This window comes from Aquila chrysaetos, assembly GCF_900496995.4.
Source record: "Aquila chrysaetos chrysaetos chromosome W unlocalized genomic scaffold, bAquChr1.4 W_unloc_9, whole genome shotgun sequence".
NCBI classification, from domain to species: domain Eukaryota; kingdom Metazoa; phylum Chordata; class Aves; order Accipitriformes; family Accipitridae; genus Aquila; species Aquila chrysaetos.
In genome coordinates, this window is record NW_024470329.1 from 90,414 (window position 1) to 118,221 (window position 27,808).

The 27,808-nt window shown below is 54.0% G+C and overlaps 1 protein-coding gene and 1 pseudogene across 2 annotated transcripts; both read left to right on the forward strand.

Annotated features, from left to right (window-relative positions):
• The first annotated feature begins 914 nt into the window (after positions 1-914).
• Positions 915-23,216, forward strand: LOC115338044 (annotated as a pseudogene).
• Positions 21,844-27,715, forward strand: LOC115338047 (F-box only protein 46-like). 2 transcript variants are annotated; one of them, XM_041121678.1, is made up of 3 exons: positions 21,844-21,905; positions 23,145-25,059; positions 26,941-27,715. In XM_041121678.1, the coding sequence occupies exons 2-3, from the start codon at positions 23,216-23,218 to the stop codon at positions 27,008-27,010; spliced, it is 1,914 nt and encodes a 637-aa protein (XP_040977612.1). In that variant the 5' UTR covers positions 21,844-21,905; positions 23,145-23,215; the 3' UTR covers positions 27,011-27,715. The 2 variants fall into 2 exon arrangements, with proteins under 2 accessions (XP_040977612.1, XP_040977613.1); XM_041121679.1 differs by lacking the exon at positions 26,941-27,715 and adding an exon at positions 25,524-25,847.
• Positions 27,716-27,808: the final 93 nt, after the last annotated feature.

Genomic DNA, 27,808 nt, shown 5'->3' on the forward strand with positions numbered 1-27,808 from the left:
CCCTGGATGAGACTGAATCTCCCTGCATGACACCAGAGCCCACCCCGGTGACACTGGACCCCCCTGAGTGACACTGGAGTACCCGTGGGTGATGCTGGACCCCACTGGGTGACCCTGAAGTCCCCGTGGGTGACACTGGACCCCTTTGGGTGACACCGGGGCACCCATGGGTGATGCTGGTGCCCCCTTGGGTGACCCTGGACCACCCCCGGATGACCCTGGAGCCCCAGGATGTGTGGGGCAGCCTCCCAGCTCCCCCCACCCGAGACGTGGGCCAGGCTCCACGCTACCACCAGGTCACGTTGCTCTGACTCGAGTCCCCACCCGGGTGTCCCCACCCGTGCCCCCGCCCCTCCCGGGGGCGGTGCCACCGGTGCCCCGAGGGCGGTGGAGCCCCGCGCTGAGCCAGTACCGGGGGTGCCGGGGGGCACTGGGGGGGTCCGAGGGGGTGTCGGGGTGAAATGGAGGGGACATGGAAGCAGCCAGGGGACACACATGGGGAGACCCGGGACATCGGGGGGGGCAAGAGGCACCGGCATCACCCGGGGAGGGTCGAGGGGGGTGTCGGGGTGAAGCGGAGGGGACATGGGGACACTTTGAGGGGCAGCAGGGAACACGCGTGGGGGACCCGGGACACTGCAGGGGGACAAGGGGCACCGGGAGGAGGGGTAAGGGACACTGGAGGGGGGGACAAGGGACACCGAAGTGGCACCGGCAGGAGCCGGCATCACCGAGGGGGGCGGCCGCTGCCCACCCCCATGACGGCTGCCCCGCCCTGCGTTCCCCACGTGTGTCCGCAGACCTGGGGGGGGGGGGGGGGTGTCGGTCACGGGGTGGTGTCGGTGCCGAATGGGGGGGGGGGTGTCGGTGTGGGGGGTGTCCCAGTCCTGTCCCCCTCCCCAGAAGGACCCAGGCGTCCGGGCACCACCTGCAGCTCCCTGGTAACGAGCACGTCAAAGGAGGGGGTGGCGCCGATAACGGGGGGGGGGGGGGGCCGACACCGGCACCTCCATCCCTTCCGGTGCTCCCCCCGGCACAGCCCCCCCCCCAGGAGCCGCCATCGCTGTCATGGGCCACCGGGCAGTGGCCCTACCCCTGCTCAGTCGGGTCCTATGTGGGGCAGAGGTGAGACCCCTGGCCCCCAGGACCCCCCAACGTTGCCCCTGGGGTCCCCCCACACCCTGGGACTCCCCCGCTGCTACTGCTAGGACCCCCCCAGGACCCTCCCATTGCCTCATTGGGACCCCCACCAGGACCCCCCCCTAGCTGCCACCTCCAGGACCTCCCCCCCAGGACCATGGTGTCCCATGTTGGTGTCCCTATCCTGGTCACCCATGGTGGTGGCCCCATCATGGTGAATCCATGGTGGTGACCCCAGTTGTGGTGGCCCCGTGGTAGTGGCCCCATGGTGGTTGCCCCAATGTGGTGACCCTGGTGGTGGTGTCCCCATGGTGGCCCCCCCACGGTGGCCCCTTGCAGGAGGAGCGCTCAGCCCAGGCAACGCTGGCTGCCTGGTGCAAGTACTGGCATGCCTGCGAGCTGTGCCTGCACCTCGACCCCCCGGCACCTGGTGAGTGGGGATGGGGTAGGGACACCAGGGGGACACTGGGGACACCCTGACCCCCCCGCACCCCCCCCCCCCCCCCCCCGGACCCATCTGAAACCGCAGCTTTGACACGTACGCCTGCTGGGGGGACGCAGCCCCCAACAGCACTGTCACTGTCCCCTGCCCCTGGTACCTGCCCTGGCACCACTGAGGTAATGGCCGGGGGGTGGCACCTGCCCTGGGGGGCCCTGTGGGTGCCCCTGGGTGCCACGGAGTCATGGGATGAGGTGCTCAGTGCAGGGTGGGGTGGTGGCTCGGCGCTGTGGACCTGACAGGCGGGACCATTCGCAGTGCGAGGACCTGGCGCAGGAGCAGCTGCTGCAGATGGGGGCCCCAGGTGCCATGCCATGCTGTGGGCTGCCATGCCGGGCCATGCTGGGAGATGCCATGCTGGGATGTGTCATGCTGCCATGCCATGCTGCGCACCATGCTGCTCTGCTGTGCATCGTGCTGTGCTGTGCTGTGCCATGCCATGCTATGCCATGCTGTGCCCCATGCTGTGCTGTGCCGCACTGTGCTGTGCCCCATGCTGTGCTGCATGCCGTGCCCTATGCCATGCCACACTGTGTTGTGCACCATGCCATGCTGTGCTGCGTTGTGCACCATGCCGTGCCCCGTGCAGTTCCTTGTGCCATGCTGCGCTGTGCTGTGCCCTGTGCTGTGCCGTGCCGTGCCATGCTCCTTGTCCCATGCTGTGCTGGGCCATGGGCCGGGGGCTGCGCTACGCCAGGCTGACATGTGCTGTACCCCATGTAGTGCCATGCCACACACCGCTCCAGTGTCTGCTGTGCTGGGAGCTGCGCCGGGTTGCACTGTGCCGTGACATGCACTGGGCTGCGCCGTGCCATGCCATGTTGCACTGTAGCATGCTGTGCTGTGCATGTTGTACCATGCTGTGCCGTGCTGTGTGGCACCGTGCCATGCACTGTGATGCATTGTGCTGTGTTGTACCATGCCATGCTGTGATAATGCACTGTGCTGCACCATGCCATGCCATGACATTCACCGTGCCATACCATGTTGCACTGTGCCATGCCATGTTGCACCATGCCACGCTGTGCACTGTGCTGTGTTGCACCACGCACCATGCCATGCCATGCCCTGTTCCACCTCCCAGTGCAGTGCCACCTCCCTGTCCCCCATGTCTGTCGTCCCTGTCCTTGCAGCGGCAGGCCTGGCTGCTGGAGCACACCATGGGCTACTCCCTCTCCCTCATTGCCCTCCTCCTGGCACTGCTGCTGCTTCTGCTCTTCAGGTACCTGCACTGGGGCACCGTGGGTGCTGCCACCCACTGCCCCTCATCCCTGCAGGCATCTGCATTGCACCTGCAACTTCATCCATGCCAACCTCTTCCTCTCCTTCGTGCTGCAGGCAGGCGCCATCCTGACATGGGACGCGCTGCTGCAACGCCGCCTGTGCCCTGGCCCTGGGCACCCCCTGCAGCTACTAGGCCAGCAGGTGGGCACCCATGGCAGATGGGGGCACCCATGGGGGGGGCATTCATGGGTGGGGCACCTATGGAGGGGGCACCCATCGGGGAGTACCCATGGAGGGGAACACCCATGGTGGGGTACTCAAGGGTGGGGGATGGTGGGCTGCACTGGGATGGGGGACCCAAGGGTGGGGGCTGGTCCCATCATGATGCTGCTGTTACTGATTTGTCATTGATTTGTTGTTAGTTAGAATTAATCATATTTAGTTTTAACATTTTAGCAAAATCATATGTATGTTGTATTTTATACATTTAACCACCAACCAGTGTCTGTTGTGAAATCCCCTGTATAGCCCCGTACCAAGGCCGGAGAAATTGGCTAAAATTATCTAGTAGAAACATTTAGAACTTAGATAACAAGATAAAGAAATTAAAATCTGATTATAAAAGAGTTTGGTTTGACTAAAAAGTAGAAAATTGTGAAGCATAAGTATGGGAGTGTTAAGTTTGAAATGTAGCCTTAGGAACTTAGAAAATGTATAATGTGTAACCGTAAGTATTGTTCAAAATCATTTAACCACAGAAGTTTTGACAAAGATTGGTAGTCTTGTAGTGTTTGTTTTGAAAACTAAGGAAACCGTTATGGACACCAGTTTGCTGCTTGGAGACACCTGAGAGGTCAAGAAACGGACGAGTGAGGAAGACTATGAAAGACCACCAGAGGACTCCTGAGGACCACCAGAGACCTTCAGTGCGCCTGCGTAAAGGACATTTACATATGCTAATGATTTCCCGGAAGTCTAATGAATATGTATAACTTTTCTTGGAAATCTAATGAATATGCATCAATAAGTCCTAATATAAGGTGTATTGTTTTGGTGACAGGTGTGCGTGGTTCGTGAGAGGACTCGCCCGCGCACCCGGCCGTCAATAAAGAAGTGTCTGCTTATCTACACTAAATTGGTGTTGATAAGTTCTTCATTCCGAGCTTTCGGTAACAGTTTTTGGCGACCCCAGATGGGACCTCGCTGAGAGAGACCGGAGGAGTCGGGGACCCGATCGGTTCCTGCCGGCACCGAGGATTTCTCGGGGATACCCATCGATCCCCGATCCATAAGGCTCTTTGTGACGTCCCCTGGATTTTGGTAAGACACTTCTTTTAAATATTAAGGATAGTGGGTTAGAGTCCCACCGGTATTGTTTGGGGTTAGAGTCCCCCCGAGTGGGTTAGAGTCCCACCGGTATTGTTTGGGGTTAGAGTCCCTCCGAGTGGGTTAGAGTCCCACCGGTATCATCTGCCTGTCAGACGCGGCGAAAGCTGCGCAAGGTTGGACTAAAGGATCCTGAAGGAAGTGGAAGCCTAGGCGTCTGCCCGTAAGACATAAGTGAAAGCTATTGCTGGGTTGGACAATTTGGGAGTGGGTTAGAGTCCCACAACTTTTGAGGATTCTGGGTTAGAGTCCCAGCTTCAAAAGCATTTTGGAAATTTTGGGTTTGAGTCCCAAATTCTAAAAAAAAAAAAAATAAAAAAAAAAATAAAAATTGTGAGATATATTGTGTACTGGGAAGTATCGTGAGTGTTGCAAGTGTGGGATGTGCAATTGAGCATGAAGTGAGTCTTGGCAATGATTGTAGTGTTTCTTACTGAAGTTGGAAGTTATAAAGTGTGAATATATTTGCTGGTTAATAATCTTGCCAGGGGATATTGGTTATGACTCTTGCTTAGGGAAGTCGGCTTTGTCCGTGCCCTAGGCAAGTAGGTGGACTCCATTACCTGGCAACAATTGTTATTTGTATTTATTTAATATCTGGTGTTTGATATATTGTCCTGGGTTCAGCTGGGATAGAGTTAATTTTTACAGGAACCTGGGAGGTGGGGGGGGGCATAGCCGGGGCAGCTGACCTGAACTAGCCAAGGAGCTATTCCATACCATGTGACATCATGCTCAGTATATACATGGGGAGTGGGCCGGGGGGGGGGGGCTCCTGCTCTCGACTTTCGGTGGGGGAAGTGGCGGAGCGTCGGGTCCCGGGTGGTGAGCAGTTGCACTGTGCATCACTCTTTTCTGTATACTCTTTCATTAGTACCGTTGGTGTTGTTGTAACTTTTTTTGCGTTGTCCCAGTAAACTGCCCTTATCCCAACCCTCGAGGTTCCAGTTTTTTTTCTTTTCTCTCCTCCGTCTCCCCCCTATCCCACCGGAGGGGGGCGGGAGGAGTGAGCGAGCGGCTGCGTGGTCCTTTGTTACCGGCTGGGCTGAAACCACGACAGTCCTTTTTGGCGCCAACGTGGGGCACGAAGGGTTGAGATAACGACAGATCTGGCCAGAGCGTGTTGAAACAAATTTGTCATACGCATTCCTTATATTAGATAAATAGATGTTAGTCACAATGTTGATTAATTTGTTTACATGGTGGCGTTTTGTAGGTCCTTATATGCTCTATGTATTGCCTGTAGTTACGTTTCTCACCTCTGGGAGAGTGATTGGGATTATCATTTTGCTGTACTGGGCAATGTCGACTTGTGAAATGATTACATCACTGGTCATGAGGTTAAGCTGGTATCTGTATGAGGCAGTGATATCATTTCCATACTTTGGGCACCTTCTATCGGATTTTATTGGTAATTACAGCCAATCCATGGGGGAGTTAGGGGGGGGATACTTCCCCCCGTCCGTTCGCCTCCCTTTTCTCCTTCCGACTAATTACAACAGCTTTTGAGAACTTTGAATATCCTTGGGATGCACAAGCCACTGTGCTGTTAGTGCTATGCCTCCTGAATATGTTTCAGGTCTTGTTTAGGGCTACAAAAAGGCTCTTTAAGAGTACCACACCCAGAGATCTGCCCCAAAGCTGGATATTCATGGGTGGCACGGCATGTGGGAGGATATGGGCAGGTATCTAGAGAACTTCTCACCCCCAGTGGCTTGGAAGTTCACTCCTGAACAACTACAGAACCCTCATGAAGTGGTAGAATATTTGAAAGAAAAATGCTGTGGCTATTCCAAAGACGTACAACTCGCTGCACTGTGCTGGGCCCTGGCCAGTATCTACCAAACACTGCTTGATATTATGCAGCACCCTCAGGGAGAAAAGGGGGGAAAAGATGGAAACAGGGCAGCAGGCACCGTGGCTAGCCCTACCCCGGCAACAGCACCGTGGCTAGCCCTACCCCGGCAACAGGCACCGTGGCTACCCCTACCCCAGCAACAGGCAGCGCGGCTACCCCAACCGCAGTGACGGATACTGCAGCTAAACCAGAGAACCAACCTGTGCCAGTATCAGTCGCCCCTGTACAGAAAAAGAAACACACAAAGAAATCAGTTCGCTCAGTGAGAGATTGAAGATGAACCAGGGTCATCACGAGAACAGGAGGAAGAGGCAGAAACCTGAAATAATCACCCGATCTCTATCCCTGAGTGAGTTGCGTGACATGCGAAAAGATTTTAGCCGCCACCCAGGTGAGCACATTGTTACCTGGCTGCTCCGATGCTGGGATAATGGGGCTAGTAGTGTGGAATTAGAGGGTAAGGAAGCCAAGCAGTTGGGATCTCTGTCTAGGGAAGGGGGCATCGACAAGGCGATTGGGAGAAAAACACAAGTCCTCAGCCTCTGGAGGCGACTTCTGTTAGGTGTAAGGAAAGATACCCCTTCAAGGATGAAGTTACATGTCACCAAGGCAAGTGGACCACCATGGAGAGAGGTATCCAGTACCTGAGGGAATTAGCCGTGCTGGAGGTGATTTATAATGATCCAGAAAATGCGCAGTCACCCATAGACCCAGATGATGTCCAATGCACACAACCCATGTGGCGGAAGTTTCTACGAAGTGCACCACCCAACCTATGCCAACTCATTGGCAGTAATGTCCTGGAAAGAAGGCCATGGACAAACGGTGGATGAATTGGCTGTCCAACTCCGGCAATACGAAGGAAGTCTCTCTTCCTCCCTACGGGCCTGTGTCTCGGCTGTAGAGGAATTGTCCCGAGAGTTCCAGCAATTCAAAGTGGATATGTCTTCCTCCCCACCTGTACAGGCCCGCATCGCAGCTATTGGGAGTAAGCATTCCTCTGCCCAAGAGAGAGGAGAGAGAAAGTACACACGACGGGCTAACCTGTGGTTTTACCTGCGTGACCATGGAGAGGACATGAGGAAGTGGGATGGAAAACCTACCTCAGTCCTGGATGCACGGGTACGGGAGTTGCGAGAAAAAGCAACCAGGAAAGAGGATTCTTCTTGGAAAACTGCTGCTCCAGTTTCCTGTGAGGAGTCCCCCAGATGCAGTAGATGGGCTGATCACATTTCTGATCCTCTTGAAGGGACTTCTGATTCATGGGTGCGAAAAGTGAGTAACGAATATTCTAACCAAGATTAGAGGGGCCCTGCCTCCAGCCAGGTGGAGGAGAGGGACAACCGAGTCTACTGGACAGTGTGGATTCGATGGCCTGGCACATCAGACCCACAGGAATATAAGGCTCTAGTAGACACTGGTGCACAATGCACCCTAATGCCATCAAGTTATAAAGGGGCAGAACCCATCTGTATCTCTGGTGTGACAGGGGGATCCCAAGAGCTAACCGTATTAGAAGCTGAAATGAGTCTAACTGGGAATGACTGGCATAAACACCCCATTGCAACTGGCCCAGAGGCCCCATGCATCCTTGGTATAGATTATCTCAGGAGGGGATATTTCAAGGACCCAAAAGGGTACCGTTGGGCTTTTGGTATAGCTGCATTGGAGACGGAGGAGATTGAACAGCTGTCTACCCTGCCTGGTCTCTCTCAAGACCCTTCGGTTGTGGGGTTGCTGAAGGTTGAAGAACAACAGGTGCCAATTGCTACCACGACGGTGCACCGGCGGCAATATCGCACCAACCGAGATTCCCCGATCCCCATCCATAAGCTGATTTGCCAATTGGAGAGCCAAGGAGTGATCAGCAAGACTCACTCACCCTTTAATAGTCCCATATGGCCCGTGCGGAAATCTAATGGGGAATGGAGACTAACAGTAGACTATCGTGGGCTGAATGAAGTCACGCCACCGCTGAGCGCTGCTGTGCCAGATATGTTAGAGCTTCAATATGAACTGGAATCAAAGGCAGCTAAGTGGTATGCCACAATTGACATTGCTAATGCATTTTTTCCATCCCTTTGGCAGCGGAGTGCAGGCCACAGTTTGCCTTTACTTGGAGGGGTGTCCAGTACACCTGGAATCGACTGCCCCAGGGGTGGAAACACAGCCCCACTATTTGCCATGGACTGATCCAGGCTGCACTGGAAAAAGGTGAAGCTCCGGAACACCTGCAATACATTGATGACATCATCATATGGGGCAACACGGCAGAAGAAGTTTTTGAGAAAGGGAAGAAAATAATCCAAATCCTTTTGACGGCTGGTTTTGCCATAAAAGAAAGTAAGGTCAAGGGACCTGCACAGGAGATCCAGTTCTTAGGAGTAAAATGGCAAGACGGGCGTCGTCAGATCCCTATGGATGTGATCAACAAAATAGCAGCTATGTCCCCACCAACTAATAAAAAGGAAACACAAGCTTTCTTAGGTGTTGTGGGCTTTTGGAGAATGCATATTCCAAATTACAGTCAAATTGTAAGTCCTCTCTACCAAGTTACCCGGAAGAAGAATGATTTTAAATGGGGGCCTGAGCAACGACAAGCTTTTGAACAAATTAAGCGGGAGATTGTTCATGCAGTAGCTCTTGGGCCAGTCCGGGCAGGACAAGATGTTATAAATGTGCTCTACACTGCAGCTGGGGAGAATGGCCCTACCTGGAGCCTCTGGCAGAAAGCACCTGGGGAGACCCGAGGTCGACCCCTGGGGTTTTGGAGTCGGGGATACAGAGGATCCGAGGCTCGTTATACTCCAACTGAAAAAGAGATATTGGCAGCATATGAAGGAGTTCGAGCCGCCTCAGAAGTGGTTGGTACTGAAACACAGCTCCTCTTAGCACCCCTACTGCCAGTGCTGGGCTGGATGTTCAAAGGGAAGGTCTCCTCTACACATCACGCGACTGATGCCACGTGGAGTAAGTGGGCCGCACTGATCACACAACGGGCTCGCATAGGAAACCCCAGTCGCCCAGGAATTGTGGAAGTGATCATGGACTGGCCAGAAGGCAAAAATTTTGGAATGTCGCCAGAGGAGGAGGTGACACGGGCTGAAGAAGCCCCGCTGTATAATAAACTGCCAGAAAATGAGAGGCAATATGCTCTGTTCACTGATGGGTCCTGTCGCATTGTGGGAAAACATCGGAGGTGGAAGGCTGCTGTATGGAGTCCTACACGACTAGTCGCAGAAACTGCTGAAGGAGAAGGTGAATCGAGTCAGTTTGCAGAGGTGAAAGCCATCCAGCTAGCGTTAGACATTGCTGAAAGAGAGAAATGGCCAGTGCTCTATCTCTATGCTGACTCATGGATGGTGGCAAATGCCCTATGGGGGTGGCTACAGCAATGGAAGAAGAGCAATTGGCAGCGCAGAGGTAAACTCATCTGGGCTGCCGCACTGTGGCAAGATATTGCTGTTCGGATAGAGAAGCTAGTGGTAAAAGTACGCCACGTAGATGCTCATGTACCCAAGAGTCGGGCCACTGAAGAACATCAAAACAACCAGCAGCAGATCAGGCCGCCAAGATTGAAGTGTCTCAGGTGGACCTGGACTGGCAACATAGGGGTGAGCTATTTATGGCTCAGTGGGCCCATGATACCTCGGGCCATCAGGGAAGAGATGCAACATATAGGTGGGCTCGCGATCGAGGGGTGGACTTAACCATGGACACTATTGCACAGGTTATCCATGAATGTGAAACATGTGCTGCAATTAAGCAAGCCAAGCGACTGAAACCCCTGTCGTATGGAGGGCGATGGCTGAAATATAAACAGTGGGAGGCCTGGCAGATTGACTATATCACACTCCCACGAACCCGCCAAGGCAAGTGCCATGTGCTTACAATGGTGGAAGCAACCACTGGATGGCTGGAAACATATCCTGTGTCCCACGCCACTGCCCAGAACACTATCCTGGGCCTTGAAGAGAAAGTCTTATGGCAACACGGTACCCCAGAAAGAATCGAGTCAGACAACGGGACTCACTTCCGAAACAACCTCATAGACACCTGGGCCAAAGAACATGGCATTGAGTGGGTATATCACATCCCTTATCACGCACCAGCCTCTGGGAGAATTGAGTGATACAATGGACTGCTGAAAACTACATTGAGAGCAATGGGGGGTGGAACTTTCAAACACTGGGATACACATTTAACAAAAGCCACCTGGTTAGTTAATACTAGAGGATCCACCAATCGGGCGGGCCCCGCCCAACCAAGACTTCCACATACTGTAGAAGGGGATAAAGTTCCTGTAGTGCGCATGAGGAGTATGTTAGGAAAGACAGTCTGGGTTAGTCCTCCCTCACGCAGAGACAAACCCATCCAAGGGGTGGTTTTTGCTCAGGGACCTGGGTACACCTGGTGGGTGATGCAGAAGGATGGGGAAGTTCGATGTGTACCTCAGGGAGATTTGATTTTGGGAGAGAATAGCCAGTGAACTAGGCTGTAGGATATTTAACTGCTAAATAACCTGCCAATGTATGTCATTGTATCTATAGTGTCTATATGCCATATCAAGGGTATTACTGTAAGAATTACCCAAATGACTGAAGAATGGACTTTGAAACTGAGCCAAGAACAACAGTGATAGAACTTGAACTGGCGCCCAGCAATTTCCTCAAGATCAACCTCTTCGACCTGCAGACCAAGGGTGTGGGTTGCATCAAATGTACCAGCCAGAAGTTCCAGAGACAGCATACAACAACCCAACACCTCACACCATCTCTCTTATCCTGAAGAAGTGTTACAACAGATGGAGCCTCAAAGTCATGGACTAAATAAAATTGATGGACACATTGGAGGGATAACCCATTGACTAAGGGAATACTATTTGTATGTGTGTGTGTGGGGGGGTCCATATACATATATATCTATATATAAGACAAGGAAAGTGGTAGTGGTTGATTGGAAAATGTAAGATCTGGGCATGATGTAAATGGTATAGAATAAGGGGTGGATAATGTCCTGGGTTCAGCTGGGATAGAGTTAATTTTCACAGGAACCTGGGAGGTGGGGGGGCATAGCCGGGGCAGCTGACCTGAACTAGCCAAGGAGCTATTCCATACCATGTGACATCATGCCCAGTATATATATGGGGAGTGGGCCGGGGGGAGGGGGCTCCTGCTCTCGACTTTCGGTGGGGGAAGTGGCGGAGCGTCGGGTCCCGGGTGGTGAGCAGTTGCACTGTGCATCACTCTTTTCTGTATACTCTTTCATTAGTACCGTTGTTGTTGTTGTAACTTTTTTTGCGTTGTCCCAGTAAACTGCCCTTATCCCAACCCTCGAGGTTCCAGTTTTTTTTCTTTTCTCTCCTCCGTCTCCCCCCTATCCCACCGGAGGGGGCGGGAGGAGTGAGCGAGCGGCTGCGTGGTCCTTTGTTACCGGCTGGGCTGAAACCACGACATATATGCATTTGGTATTTGAAACTTTGTATTTGATATTTGGCATTTGGTATTTGGTTTGGTATTTAACATCTGATAATTGATTATTGATTTCTGATATTTGTTATATATTTAATAGATATTTGGTATTGGGTATAAACATAATGGCATTTGCCAAATTATTTAAGAGTAAGAGTATGGGAAATTTGTCCACTGATGGAAAGATACCGAAAACATCTCCGTTGGGATGTTTGTTGGCACACTGGGGTGAATTGTATGATGATTTACGTAAAAATCAAATGATTGAATACTGTAATCATTGGTGGCCTCTGTATACATTGGAGGAAGAGGACGAGGTGGCAGTGGACAGAGAGGATTTATGAATTTTAGCAATCGGAATTTTAACACCCCCTTAGGAGTGAATCAGTGTGCTTTGTGTCGGGAGGAAGGACATTGGAGAAAAGATTGTCCTAAAAATGTGCAGTGCTCAGGAGGAAATATTCAAAAAGAGGTAGCCAGAATGATGGTTTTGGATGAATGAAGAGGACCGGAGGGGAACCCAGCTGAGCCTCTGGTTATAATTAAGCTGGGAGAAAAAGAAGTTAAATTCTTAGTGGATACAGGAGCGACATTTTCGGTATTAAATACTTGTAAAGGAAAAATTGGAACAAAACCAGCAAACATAGTAGGAGCAACAGGGAAAGAAGAAAACAGACCATTCCTACAACCTCTGGATTTGAAATTTGGAAATAAAATAATTACACATGAATTTTTGTATGTACCAGAATGCCCGATACCCTTGTTAGGAAGGGATTTGTTATCTAAATTAAATGCACAAATTGTTTTTGAGGAAGGAGACCTCTTTTTGAAGATACCCGAGTCAAAAACAGGAGAAATCCTAATGATACAAGAAAAAGTGGAGGAGCAGGAAATTCCACCAGAGGTGGATTTTGCAGTGATCCCTACAGTGTGGGAAACAGATATTCCTGGTAAATCAAAATTAGCAGCACCTGTAAAAATAGATCTAAAAGAAGATGCAGGAACAGTAAAAATTAAACAATACCCAATTAAACCAGAAGTTAGGCAGGAGTTAAAGAAATTGATTGACAAATTTTGAAGTATAAAATTTTGGAGGAATGTGAATCTGAATATAATACTCCTATTTTACCAGTTAGAAAACCCTCAGGAGAATATAGGTTAGTGCAAGATTTGAGAGCAGTGAATCAAATAGCCAAAGACATATATCCTGTGGTTGCAAATCCTTATACATTGCTAACAGCGTTAAAGGAGACTCATCAGTGGTTTACAGTGCTTGATTTAAAGGATGCTTTCTTTTGCATACCCTTGGAGAAGGAAAGCAGAAAGTTGGTTGCTTTCGAATGGGAAAATCCACAAACTGGGCGAAAGATGCAGCTGACATGGACAAGACTACCCAAGGATTTAAAAATAGCCCGACAATTTTTGGAAACCAGCTGGCAAAAGAGCTTGAAATCTGGAAACAGGACAAACCAAGGCCTGAACATTTACTTCTACAATATGTGGATGACATATTGATTGCTACAGAAGAAAGATCTACCTGCATACAGGTAACCATTGATGTCTTGAATTTTCTGGGACTAAATGGGTACAAGGTATCCAGGAAGAAAGCCCAAATAGCATCTCAGACTGTGATATATCTGGGCTTTGAAATTTTAAAAGGGCAGAGACAATTGGGAAAAGATCGCAAAGAAACCATCTGTAGTATACCTGAGCCGAAAAATATCCATGAACTTAGAGCGTTCTTGGGAATGGCAGGGTGGTGTCGTCTTTGGATCATGGACTACGGTCTAACAGCTAAACCGTTATATGAGGCCCAAAAGAACTCTTCCTTTGTGTGAGGTCCAAAACAGCAAAGGGCCTTTACAGAGTTAAAACACGCTTTAATGTCTGCACCTGCTTTAGGCCTCCCTGATTTAACTAAAGATTTTCAGCTGTTCCTTCATGAAAGACAACACCTGGCTCTTGGTGTGTTAACCCAGAAGATGGGGAGCTGGAAATGACCAGTCGGCTACTTCTCCAAACAACTGGACACAGTGAGTAAAGGGTGGCCAAATTGTCTTAGAGCAGTGGCTGCAACAGTGATGATCGTACAAGAAGCTCGGAAATTGACTTTGGGAAAAACAATAACAGTCTATGTCCCACACATGGTGAAAACTGTTCTAGAACAAAAGGGGGGACACTGGCTATCTCTGAGCAGAATGATGAAGTACCAAGTAATATTAACTCAACAAGATGATGTAATTTTAAAAACAACTAACCTGGCAAATCCAGCTGTGTTTTTAAGTTCCATACAGGAAGAAGGACATTTGGAACATGATTGCCTGGCTGCTATTGAGTATGTTTATTCCAGTCGTGAAGATTTGAAGGATGTACCATTGGAGCGACCGGACTGGGAACTGTATACAGATGGTAGCAGCTTTGCAGAGCAAGGAGTTCGATACGCTGGATATGCGGTAACAACAGACACCACAGTTATAGAAGCAGAAGCATTGCCAAGTACCACCTCAGCTCAGAAAGCGGAACTTATTGCTTTGATTCGAGCTTTAGAACTAAGCGAGGAGAAGAAAGTAAATATTTGGACAGATTCAAAGTATGCTTTTGGAGTGGTACATGTCCATGCAGCATTGTGGAAAGAAAGAGGATTATTGTCCTCCCAGGGATCAAATATTAAACACCAAGATGAAATTTTACAATTATTACAAGCAGTTCAGAAACCAGATCAGGTAGCAATCACGCACTGTAAAGCACATCAAATTGGAAACACAAAGGAAATTGCTGGAAATAATTTAGCCGACCGAATGGCAAGAAAGGTAGCAAAGGAAAGAGCATTGCAAATGGCATTAATTCCCTCCAAAACAGTAACTCTCCCTAGGGAATAACCAAAATACTCAGAGGAGGATAATAAGCTAGGTCAATTATTAAATGCTAAGAAAAACCTAGCCGGATGGTGGGTAACACCTAAAGGACAGGTAGTAGTTCCACCCTTTTTGATGAGAGAAATAATTCAAACAAAGCATCAGGAGTGTCACTGGGGAGCAGAGGCCCTAGTAACTTCCTTACAAAAACAAGTGGTATCGCTCAGAATGTTAGGAATAGCTAAAATAATAACTGCAAAATGTGAAGTATGTTTGAAAAATAATCCAATAATCAGGAAAAAGGTTCAAATGGGTCGAATAAAATCTGGTACAGAGCCTGGAGATTATTGGCAAGTAGATTTTTCAGAACTACCTAGGCAGAATGGGTACTGGTACATCCTGGTGGGGGTTGATACTTTTACAGGATGGCCAGAAGCTTTTCCCTGTCGTTCCACACAAGCAAAGGAAGTAGTAAAATGGTTACTACGAGAAATAATTCCAAGGTTTGGAGTTCCTATTGGAATTTCTTCTGACAGAGGTCCACACTTTGTTGCAGAAGTGGTCCAAAATGTTAGCAAAATTCTGGGTATCACATGGGATTTGCATACCCCATGGAGGCCACAATCCAGTGGGAAAGTAGAAAGAATGAATCAAACCTTAAAAAGGCAAATAAGCAAAATTTGTCAAGAGACTAATTTAAAATGGCCTCAAGCACTTCCATTGGCATTATTGCGAATCAGAGTGCAGCCAAAGAGTGGAACCTCAGTCAGTCCTTATGAATTATTGTATGAGAAACCTTATGAATCTCCAGAACCAAACCCGAACATGCATGTAAAAGGAAAACAAGATGTGTATAACTATTTGCTTTCCTTAGGAAAAAACTTTGACTGCAATTCGGAGAGCAGTGGTGTGGAATAGACCATTATCCCTGGAAGTTCCGGTGCATGACTTACAACCAGGAGACTATGTCTATGTGAAAACGTGGACTTCCGAACCCCTGCAGGAACGTTGGAAAGGACCCTTCCAGATACTGTTAACCACCTTCACGGCTATTAAAATTGCAGAATCGGACGCTTGGATTCACTATACTCGAGTGAAGAAGGCACCTACTCCATGGAAGATTATTAGCCAGGATCCAAAGACTTTAAAACTGACTCTGAAACATGTCTAATTTTTCATATCTGTTTGTGCTTGTTCTTTTTATATTAGTTCGGCAGATAATGATGGTGGAAACCCGGACTGATTTGATGATTAGGAACAAAAGACAAGTAGAAACAGAACAATTGATTGGCATTCTTGAAAAAAAAATGTCCAAAGAAAATTTGATGTTAGGATTGATTAAGGGATTTGCCAGCTTGTAAAATGTTATCCAAATTACTGCTTGTTTGCCAATACCAAGAGCAGTGGGGGAATCTATTCCTTGGGGAATTTTAACTATGAATTTAACTACCCTGGAACATAGAAACAAAACCACCTATTGCAAACAAAGGCCAGTGACTAAATGGTCTGAACAGGTAAAGATCATTAGAAAACAATGGAAATGGATGGGCAGAGAAGAAGATTGTTTGAAATTATCAAATCATCAATTTACACCAGCCTCTTCTATAGGAGACATGTTTATGGTGGGTAGCCCTATGGGTTGGTGTTCATATGATGTACAAATCAAAACTAATGAGAGCCGGAGCATCATAGAATGGAAATGTGGTGAGGCCAATCAAACCATACCAGAAAAAAACAGTTAGCTGAGATTCAGTATGGTCTATGACCATATTGTCTCAATTTCAATATATGGCCAAAACTTCTTGGTGTTTTACTTGGGATGGATCAGTTAATACAGCCTGGCCATCAGTAGACGACAGGGGGAGTACATTACAAAAAAAAGAAAAATTAGTATCTTGGTGGAGATGTGAAAAAATTTATTATTGTAGTACTAAAGACCCAGCAATCGAAAGAATTCCTCCTTTAGCTGCGGCCTTGAAGTATGGCTGCTTGTGTAGAGGATTCAAAAATGATCTCAAATTAACTGAAACATTCACACCCAAAAGGGGAACCTTTTTCAGTTGTAGAAAATTTACCATTCAGAGTCTGGGACATTTGGTTTGGGCATTAAGTGATGGAACTTGGACAACTCACTTATCATTAGATGGCACGGTAAAACAAATTACTTTAGGCATGCCAACATTATGCCCGATTTGGAAGAAATCGCCATTCAAAGGACCCTTGGAGAATTTAAAGTTAAAACGAACCAAGAGGTCTGAAATAGATGATGATACATGGAATGAACCATCAACAGGAGTGAAAATTGGCTGGACACTTGAATCCCTTTTGAACCCTATAGCTTCATATAGAAACAGAGAATGGCTCCACCAGTTAACAGGTCAGGTAGAAAAATTAGCAAACATCACAAAAAAGGGGTTCAAGGAATTGAACGTATAGCTGCAGGCGACATCTAGGATGACTCTCCAAAATCGAATGGCTTTAGACCTACTTTTACTTAAGGAACATGGAGTGTGTGGATATCTCAAAGATAGAGTGGACCATTGTTGTATTCATATTCCTAATGTCACTCAGGACGTAGAACATGATTTGGAGTTACTGAGCAAAGTTGAAAAAGAAACTGAAACTATTCGAGAAGATATGTCAGAAGATTGCCTGGGAAAAATTTTTAGTGGATTGGGATGGAATCCGAGCTCTTGGTTACGGTCTATAATCAAAACTCTGTTTCTGTTACTAATTGTCTTTTTGATGATCATGCTACTATATGCTTGTCTGAAGAGACAATTTATCAATAGAATTGTAGTAAATCACATGATCATGAGAGAGGTTCCAATTGTTCCACCAGAATGCAGACCACCACCAGTATATGCCGAAACAAATATTGACTCTCAGAATAATAGTGGATAAATGTTAGGTAGGTGATGTGAAAGTATTGAAATAATTTTCAACACTTTCAAAGGGGGGAAATGTTACTGATTTGTCATTGATTTGTTGTTAGTTAGAATTAATCATATTTAGTTTTAACATTTTAGCAAAATCATATGTATGTTGTATTTTATACATTTAACCACCAACCAGTGTCTGTTGTGAAATCCCCTGTATAGCCCCGTACCAAGGCCGGAGAAATTGGCTAAAATCATCTAGTAGGAACATTTAGAACTTAGATAACAAGATAAAGAAATTAAAATCTGATTATAAAAGAGTTTGGTTTGACTAAAAAGTAGAAAATTGTGAAGCATAAGTATGGGAGTGTTAAGTTTGAAATGTAGCCTTAGGAACTTAGGAGCTTAGAAAATGTATAATGTGTAACCGTAAGTATTGTTCAAAATCATTTAACCACAGAAGTTTTGACAAAGATTGGTAGTCTTGTAGTGTTTGTTTTGAAAACTAAGGAAACCGTTATGGACACCAGTTTGCTGCTTGGAGACACCTGAGAGGTCAAGAAACGGACGAGTGAGGAAGACTATGAAAGACCACCAGAGGACTCCTGAGGACCACCAGAGACCTTCAGTGCGCCTGCGTAAAGGACATTTACATATGCTAATGATTTCCCGGAAGTCTAATGAATATGTATAACTTTTCTTGGAAATCTAATGAATATGCATCAATAAGTCCTAATATAAGGTGTATTGTTTTGGTGACAGGTGTGCGTGGTTCGTGAGAGGACTCGCCCGCGCACCCGGCCGTCAATAAAGAAGTGTCTGCTTATCTACACTAAATTGGTGTTGATAAGTTCTTCATTCCGAGCTTTTCGGTAACACTGCTGCCACCATGATGCTGGTGCCACCATGATGCTGGTGTCCCGGTGGCAGTGTGGGTGTCCCCGTGGCAGGGTGCCAGCTGGCCCAGGCTCTCACCCAGTACTGTGTGGGGGCTAACTACAGGTTGACGGCTACTGGCCGAGGGACTCTTCCTCCACAAGCTCCTGGTGCTGGCAGCCTTCTCCAGCAAGTGCTGCCTCCCTGCCTTCCTCCTCCTCGTCTGGGCTGAGCCCATCCCTGTGTCCCCACACGCCCTCCCCAATCTTGTCCCCATCTGTCACGACCCAGACTGGACAGACCAGGGAGTCGTGTTTAATTCAAAATTCCCTCTGGCTAAATTAAGGTGAAAGGACACCAAACAATCAGTTAAAGATTTTATTCATGACAGAAGCAAACTGAACTGGGGAGGCGTGGTAGTAGGTGGCAGGGTTTCTCACAACAGCAATTGGCATAATTCTACTTCTGTAAACTGTGTAACCATATACATCGATTCAGGGAATAAGGAGATCCCTCCCGTTGAGTCAGGAGGTTCAGAGCAGACCCCCTTGCTTTCCAGACTTCTCCTCAGAGAAGGGTCTAGGGGCGGCTGGATCTACTCTTAGTCTCAGACTTGGTCAGCGGTTTATATCTTGAAATGGATGAGGTGTAGGGATTGTGGAAAAGGAAAGAGAGAAGAAGACAGAGAGAGAAAAAGGAAGAGAGGAAGATTTCACCGGTCCTGGGTCCAGCGTTGGTTCAGTCAGCCGAGGGGTCCAGTCCCAGTGGGCTTGCGCACCCGGGGCTTCAGTTTGTGTCCTTTTATCATCCTTGCCCCTCCTTCAGGCAGGCACCCGAACTCGTCAGGTTAATGAGCAGTTTGTGAGCCTTTGGGCTTGGGGGTCGTTTGTGGAGTAACTTCTCCTTCCCTGCAGACACGGCCATTGTTCGATCTTTGTATCAGAACAGCTTATCAGAAGAGGGAGCTGCGCAGCCTCCGGCACGCCCTCCCCCTCCTGTCGCTGATGTCTGAGCTGATGGGCTTTTCACCTGGGTTCCTTGCTGTGCAGGGTTTGTCTTTAAGCAGAACTTGCCCCACCACAATGTTTGAGGCATTAACTCTTTCAGTCTCTCACACCATCCCTCCAGGAGCTCCCGTGCTCTTCGTGGTACCATGGGTGGTGGTGAGGTACCTCTATGAGAACAAGGGGCGAGGCTGCCAGACAACCCCCCTCCCCATTTTGTCACACCCTGGGGACACTCTGATGGCCCCAACAGGGGACCCAGGCATCTGGCTGAGTGCCCCCCCCCTCCACTCCAGCAGGTGCTGGGAGAGGAACAAGAAGGCGGCAGTGTGGTGGATCATCCGCTGTCCCATCCTGATGGCTGTGGCGGTGGGTGACACAGTGCGGGGGTGGCCATCCTGGGGCAGTGTCCCCACTGCAGGGGGTGTCACTGCCAGTGTCCCCATCCCCAGGTGAACTTCGTGGTGTTTGTGTGCATCGTCCGCATCTTGGTGGCCAAAGTCCGGGCGCATCAGGTGTCCCATGGGGACACCAGGGTCAGGTGGGTACACAGGGACCTTGGGGTGTGCAGGGGGGGGACACACTGGGGACGGGCATGGGGATGCCAATGACACTAGGACACTGGAGGGGTGTGTGTGGGGACACAGGTCGCACACCCCATCCGTGTCCCCATGCTGGCTGTGCAACATCCTTGTGCCCATTCCATCTCTGTGCACGTCCCCATGTGTGCCCCATCCCTGCAATGTCCCCAAGCACGTCCCTGAGTGTGTCCCCATCCGTCATGTCCCCAAGTGTGTCCCCATGCCTGTAATGTCCCCGACCATGTCCCCATTCCTGTGACATCCCCAAGTGTGTCCTCATGCATGTCCCCATCCCTGTAATGCCACCAAACGTGTCCCTGAGGGTGTCCCCATCTTTTCCCGAGGGGGTCCCCGTCCCCAGGGGTGTCCCCGTGCGTGTCCCCTCCCAGGCTGGCCAGGTCGACATTGATGCTGATCCCGCTGCTGGGGGTGCACGAGGTGGCCTTTGCCCTGGTGGGGGAGGGGCAGGGGGGTGGCACCCTGTGCCTGGTGCGGCTTTGCCTGCAGCTATTGCTCTCCTCCTCCCAGGTGCGAGGGGGGGCAACGGGGGGGGGGGTTGCGGGCATGGGAGGCTGCAATGGGGGCTACAGTGGGGAGGTGCAATGGAGGAGGCTTGGAGGGACAATGGAAGGGGCAATAGGCTAGAGGCTGCAATGGGGGGGGGGGTACAATGGGGGTGTGCAATTGGGGGAGGCTGCAATGTGGTGGGGGTGTAATGGGGGACTGCAATGGGGGGGCTGCAGGAGGTGGGTGCTGCAATGGAGTGCAGGGGATGGGTGCTCGGGGGGGGGGTGTGTGTGGGTGCTCAGGTGCAGGGGGTGCACATACCTGTGCGTGTGACCACATGCACCCACCTGTCTGGGTGCACCCCCACCCCGGGGTGCCCCCCCCCCCCCCCCATCCCCAGGGCCCCATTGTCAGCATCCTCTACTGCTTCATCAACAAGGAGGTGCGTCAGGGCACGTCGTGACACGTGTGTGTGGGGGGGGAAGGGGGCATGTCATGACGTGGCGTGACACGTCGCAACATGTCCCGGTGCCCACGGGTGCAGGCGGAGATGAGACGCGGGTGGCATTGGTGCCACCTGGGTGCCCCATGCCCCCCCGGTCCCCCCCCCCCGTGGCACCCGCCGCTACGTGGCTGTGGGGGGGCAGCGCCCGGCACCCCCCATCCCGGGGGGCACCTGATCACCGAGAGCTGCTGCTGAGGCTGGGGTGGCACCTTCGGGTGCTGGGGGGGGGTGTCCCAAGACCTTGGGATACTGAGGGGATGTCCCAAAAGCCTTTGGATGCTGGGGGGGGGGTGTGTCCCTGTCACCTTTGGGTGCTGGTGGGGAATCAGGGGGAGCTTGGGGGGGGGGGTCCCCCTGACACGTTGGGGTGATGAGGGGGTTCCCCAATGCCTTGGGTGCTGGGGGGGGGGCGGGTCAGGGAGTCTTGGGGGGGTTCCTTGACACCTTGGGGTGCTGGGGGGAGGTGGTGTCACAGGGGCATCCGGGCTGTGGGGACCCAGGCGTCCCCAGCCCGTACCCTAAAGAAAGACGTGACACCCACGAGTGGCTCCTGTGAAATCTCTTGGGGGTGTCAATGGGGGGCACTGGTGGCTGGGATGGGTGGCACTGGGTGCTACTGGGCTGTCACAGGTGACCAGGGCTGGGTGTCACTGGGGAGGGTCATTGATGGTGTCACTGGTGACTGGCGTGGGGGGTTATTGCTAGTGTCAGTGGGTGACCAAGGGTGTGTGGGGGTCACCGGGGGGGGGAGTACTGGTGTGTCACTGGGTGATGGGATGGTGTTACTGGGAGACCGGGGTGGGGGGTGACTGGGGGCGGGGAGGGGACATCCCCGTCGCCTCCAGACCTCCTCCACGCGTGGACTACCCCTCCCGGCACATCCGTTGCTCACGCGCGGGGTTACTGGGCAGCACGGCGGCGGACTACAACTCCCAAAACCCCAGCTGCGCATGCGCGGAGGCTTCGACCCCCCCCCCCCCCCCCCCCCCCCCCCCCGGCGGACTACACCTCCCAGTGTCCCCCTCCCGGCGCATGCACAGAGAGCGGCGGATGAGCGCATGCGCGGGGCACCCCGGAAGCGGCGCGGAGAGGCGGAGCGGCCGCGCCCGGCACCTGCCCGGTGAGCGGGGGAGGGGCGGCGGCACCGGGCGGGGCCCGGGCCGCGGGGTGTGTGTGGGGGGGGGCGTGGGCGGGCGGTGCCCCGGGGCGTGGCGGCGCCCTGCAGGCCGGTGGCGGAGCCCCGGGCCCGTGCTCGGTAACGACCGCGGGGCCGCCGGGCCGGGGCCTGGGGGAAGGCAGGGTGCGGGGGTGTCCCCGCGTCACACCGGGGACCGGCGTCTCCAACTCGTGACACAGCGGGGGGGGATGGGGCCGTGCCCGCGGCACACCAGGGGACAGGCGTGTCCCACCCGTGACACACCGGGGGGACGGGTCCGCGCCTGTGCGACACTGGGGACGCGCGTGCCCCTTGCTTTGCCGTCGGGGGCGGGGCTGCCCTCGCCTGGCGCGAGACCGAGGGCGCTTCCCTGTGTCGCGCGCGGGGACACGCGTGTCCCAGCGTCGCGCGGGGGGTGGGGACGGGCGGGCGTGTCCCCGTGTCACACCTGGGGCGGGGACAGGCCTGGCCTCGCATCACACACGAGGGTCATCGGCTCTGCTCCCCCCCCCCCCGCAGAGGTGTTGGGCGGGCGGGACCCTCCCGGGGCCACGCGGGACCGTCTCCACGCCCCTCCCGTCTCCGCGGCCCAGGGGAGGGCGGGGACATCCGACCACGCCCCCCTCGCAGGCTACGCCCCTCCTCCGGCCACGCCCCCGGCCCTCCGCGCTGCCGCCGTCCATATACGGGCATGGCCCGAATGCGGCTCCCTGATTGGCCGCCGTCTCGCGTGCAGGGCCTGTCAACAAACGGCTGCAGCCGCTGGTCGTTAAAAGGGCGGGGCGGACGGGCCCCACCTCCTCGGGTGCCGCGGCCGCTTTAAGGGCCGGGCCCGCCCCCCTGCGGGCTGCGCCGGGCCTTGGGGCTTGAGGGTGGGGCCTTCTGGGCCGGGTGCGCGAGTGGGCGGGGCTTGTGAGAATGAAAACGGGGCGGGACGTGGGGGGTGAGTGTGCAAGGGGGGAGGAGCCGGGGGGCGGGGCACAGCCCGGTCACCGCCCCAGTGCCCACCCCAATGACCCCAGTACGACCTAGTAACGGTACTGGGAATGGCCCGGGAATGGCCCAGGAATGGCTCTGTTAACCCCCCCCCCAGCTCCGTGCTTGTCCTGCCAGCCCCATAGTGTCTCCAAAAGCCCCATGCTGTCCTCACCATCCCCACCCCATCCCCACCAGCCCCATTAACACCCCTTTCTCTCGTGGCAGGCTTGGGCACAGGCGCTGGCAGCCCACGGCGTCAGCAACGTCGGCATCGTTGGCAGTGCCATGCTGCCCTGATGGAGCCCAACGCCTTCCCCCAGCTGCAGCTCTGGTGCCCGCGGCCCTTCGGCACTTACTCCCAGAACAAACCATGCCCTGGCCCTGGCTCCACCAAGAAACCCTTCTCCTGCCGTCCCACCGAGGAGCCCGCTGGAGCCCAGGCCCTGTCCGAAAACACACCACCGGCTCCTGCCTATGCCGCCCCAGCTCCTCCGGCATCGGTGGAGGAAGGACGGGTGCTGCTGGACACATGGTATGTCATCAAACCGGGCAACACCAAGGAGAAGGTGGCTTTCTTTGTGGCACACCAGTGTGGCGGTGTCAGTGGTGGCGGTGGCACCGGCGGCCGCGCCAGCACCATGAAGGTAAAAGGCAACTGGGGCAGTGATAGCTCCAAAGCCAAGCGGCGCCGGCGCTGCCATGACCCCACTAAGAGCAAGCCAAGCCCAGCATGGGCTACTGGCAGCAAGGACACGGCTTGCCTGTGTCCCAGCGAACCGTCCGCCGCTGCCAGTGAAGCCCCCGACTTGCTGTCAGTGGCGGAGATGGTGGCGTTGGTGGAGCAGAGGACGGCGCTGGCGTTGCAGAGCTTCCCCCGGCCCTGCGGCGCTCCTACCGCCCCAGTTGTCTTTGTGGAGGCACCCAGCGGTGAAACCAAAGTGCCGAGCGGCTCCGATTGCAGCCGGGTGGCAGAAGCTGTCGCCCACTTCGAGTCACAGCAGCGGGAGCACGGTGGCACCCGACCCAATGGGTTGTGCCGCCCAGGTGCTGAATGTGCCGCAGCAGCAGCAGTATCATCAGCACCGGGTCCTGGTGAGGTGCGCATCGCCTTCCACATCTCCAGTGGCCGCGAGCCCCGTGCTGGAGCTGCCGCAGCCGAGCCGGGTGCTGTCGGGCATCCCAATTGCGTCTTTATGAGCTGCGGGACGGCGAGTGGTGGCGGTAATGCCAGTGGTCGCGCCAAGGACAAGATCACCTGTGACCTTTACCAGCTGATCAGCCCGTCCCACGATGTGCTGTCCAACAACGTGGAGTTCCTCCTGGCCACCGCTGGTCCCAAGGGGGATGGGGATGGCCCTGACATGGACATGGGGTGCGGCGAGGGGTCGGCAACCACTGTCAAGCCGGAGATGGGTGAAGGAATTGGTGAGGGCGCGTCGGCGTCGGCACGGGATTGTGCCTCCGGCTTCCACGTGGATGTGGTGGTGACGGGGGTGGTGGACCAATGTGTCTTCTTTGGCAAGGACAGCGCCAAGAAGATGAAGGAGGAGACAGTGCGGCTGCCGGCAGCGGCGCAGGAGGACCCACTGCCAGGGCAGCTCTTCCTCCTGCCTGTCCCTGAGGAGACACCGGTGGTGGAGGACATGGAGGCCAGCGAGGAGCCATCAGCTGTTCCCGACCCCTCGCTTTGTCGGTTGTACCATCATGTCTCCCATGACTTTTTGGAGATCCGCTTCAAGATCCAGCGGCTGCTGGAGCCCCGGCAGTACATGCTTCTGCTGCCAGAGCACGTCATGGTGAAGATCTTCAGCTACCTGCCCACCCAAGCGCTGGCCGCCCTCAAGTGCTCCTGTCACTACTTCAAGTCCATCATTGAGACCTTCGGGGTGCAGGCCACCGATTCCCGCTGGAACCGCGACCCCCTCTACCGCGACGACCCCTGCAAGCAGTGCAAGAAGCATTATGAGAAGGGGGACGTGTCCCTGTGCCGATGGCATCCCAAGCCCTACCACCACGACCTGCCTTACGGCCGATCCTACTGGATGTGCTGCCGGAGACCTGATAAGGAAGCGCCCGGTTGCAGGGTGGGCTTGCATGATAACAACTGGGTACACCCAGCCACCCGGCGCGATGACGGCAGGTGAAGGGACAAGTGCCGGCGGGGACGGTGGTGGCGGATGTGGGGACACGGAGGGGGGTGTTTGGCCGTGGCGGTTGCTAGAAAGGGTGGAGGAGAAGGTGGAAAAAAAAATCATCAAACCCCAAAACTTGAAGGAAAAAAAGAAAAAAAGGCACCAAGTGGAGGGGGTGGAGAGAGGGGGTGGTAGCAGCGGGGGCAGGGGGTGGCCCCATGGAGGGTGATGGCCCCATGGAGGGCGAAAGCCCTGTGGCTGTGACCCCAACTGGGCTGATGGCTCCGTGGAGGGTGGTGGCCCTATGGAGGGTGATGGCCCCATCTGGGGTGATGGCACTGTGGAGGGTAATGGCTCCATGGAAGGTGACATCAGCCCCATGGAGGGTGGTGGCCCCTCTGGGGTGATGTCCTGTCTGTGGTGACATCCCCATGGAGGGTGATGTCCTCTCGGGAGTGACATCCCCATCCAGGGTAACGCCTCTGGGGTGGTGTCCTGGTCCGAGGTGACATCCCGCTTGGAGTGATGCCCCCACCCCAGGTGACATCGCACGTTGAGAGTGACATCTCAACGGTGGCCGCGCCCCGCCCCGCCCCGCCCCCGCCGCAGTGTCCCTGCCTCCCGGGGCTGTCTGGACACACGCGTCTGCGCATGCGCCGTGTACCCAGGGCTACCGCGCATGCGTCCCCGCTCTCACCCAGAGCCCGCCGTTCGGGGAGAGGGCTTGGCCTAGCGCGCAAGCCCTGCCCCGCGCCCTATCAGCGGCGTCCCCGTCGCCTGGCTACTCTCCACGGCCCCGCCCCATGGAGGCCCCGCCCCTTACCGAGGAGGCCACGCCCCCGCGCCATGCGGAAGGGCCCCGGTGGCTCCCGCCGGGCCTGGGCTTGCGGGTTCGGGGCCTGGTCCCGGCCCGGTGGCGGTCCCGCTGTTGGGCCCCGGGCTCTGCCCGCGGTCGCGCTGCTGCCTCTCCTGGCGCCGCCGCCCTCCTCTACATCGCCTGGCCCGGCGGGGAACGGGGCACTGGCTCGGTGAGCGGGGGGGGGCGGGGACCGGAGAGGGGAGGTCCCGGTGGGTCTCGGGGAGGGGGTGCCCCCGGGGACGGGGTGCCCAGCATTTCCACGCTATCCCCGGGAGCCCCCAGACCACATGGAGACCCCCCCAACCTCCCCCGGGGCCCCCAGCCCCTCTGAGGACCCCCCAATCTCCTGGGGTCCCCCAGACTCCATCGTGGTGGCGCCCAATGGGTCCCCGGGCACCCAGACCTCCCCCCAGGGCCCTCACCCTCCTCCAAGCCCCCCAGGGCACCCTAGAGCCCATCATGGGGCCACGCAATGCATCCATGGGCCCCTCAAACCCCTCCAGGGACCCCCAACATCCCCAAGGACCTACAGAGCCCTCCCCAGGGCCCCTCAGACCCCCGGGGGGGTCCCAGCCCCCCTCATGGCCCCCAGACATCCCGCAGGGTCCTCAGCCCCCTTCCTGAACCCCCCAGACCCCATCATGGGGGCACCCCAGACCCCTCCAGGGGCACCCAGACACCCCCCTGGAGCCCCCCAACATCCCCCAGGCTCCCCCCCAGGGTACCAAACTTTCTAAGGCCCCCCAGACCCCATCATGGGGGTCCCTAGACCCTTCCAGGGAACCCCAAACCCCCCACCCAACACTGACAGCCACCCCCAGCCCCCCCTCGGAGCAGGCTCTATGGGCACTGCTGGGGCAGCTGGATCCCACCTGCCTGCAGGACACCTTCCTGTGGCCCCTCCTGCGAGAACGGGTGCTAGGGGTCCTGGGAGTTGCGCTGCCTGCCAGGTAAGACCCCTCCCCCCGGGTGCCACCACACCCACCCTGTGGTGCTGCCATGCTCCTTACCGGTGTCCCTGTCCCTGCAGCACATTATGGGGTGCTTGGGCATCCTGGGGGCTGCCTGGCACCTGGAGCTTGACGCCTTCGAAGTGGTGACTCCTCAGGGACCAGTGACCTTCACCAACGTGGTGGCCACGGTCGCCCCTGCCGCCCCCCACCGCCTGGTCCTCGCCTGTCACTATGACACAAAGATCTTGCCCCCTGGTCCCGGCCAGCAGCTCTTTTTGGGGGCCACCGATTCAGCCGTGCCCTGCACCATCCTCCTGGAGCTGGCAGCTTCCCTTGACCGGCCCCTGTGGTGTGCCAAGGACAGGGTGGGTGATGGGTGGTCCAAAGGCCTGGACCGCCCCCCCAGGATGCCTGGGTCCCTCCCTGGACCCCTTAGGATGCCTGGGTCCCCCCCAGTGTGAGAGACTGAATTGTTATCTCGAGCTGTTTGTCTCAAAGATTGTTAGGTGTGAGAGACTGGACTGTCATCTCAAGCCATTCATCTCATGAATCGTGAACTGTTTATCTCGAGCCTTTTGTCTCTGGGATGGCATAAGCAGGACATTCCTCCATCCATAAGGACGATTACTAGGCCACTGAGGCATCCAGAAGAGGAAACAGGCTGAAGCCGACAAGCGTGCAAGAATGTGGAGACTGCCATTCTCATGGAAACTGTAGTCTTTGAGATAAGATACTGGTTTCTGGTGTTGATCACGCGAAGGTCGTGTGATAGACAAAACCTGCAGCACGTGAACAGTGCATGAACAATACATATGTGCATACATCATCGAAATATGCCCTATAAAAAACCGTGGAGACAAGCCGTGGTGTGCACCCACCACCGAAGAATTGAAGACTGAGGACCAATGGGACACTGCTGGATCCATGGTGGTGACTATCCTTGCA

What these genes read in the sequence shown, in the direction of transcription:
- LOC115338047 (XM_041121678.1), top strand. Translation starts at nt 23,216, where the DNA reads ATGGAGCCCAACGCCTTCCCCCAGCTGCAGCTCTGGTGCCCGCGGCCC. An exon ending in ACCCGGCGCGATGACGGCAG is followed by an intron (nt 25,060 to 26,940) that starts GTGAAGGGACAA and finishes CTGTCCCTGCAG; the next exon opens with CACATTATGGGGTGCTTGGG.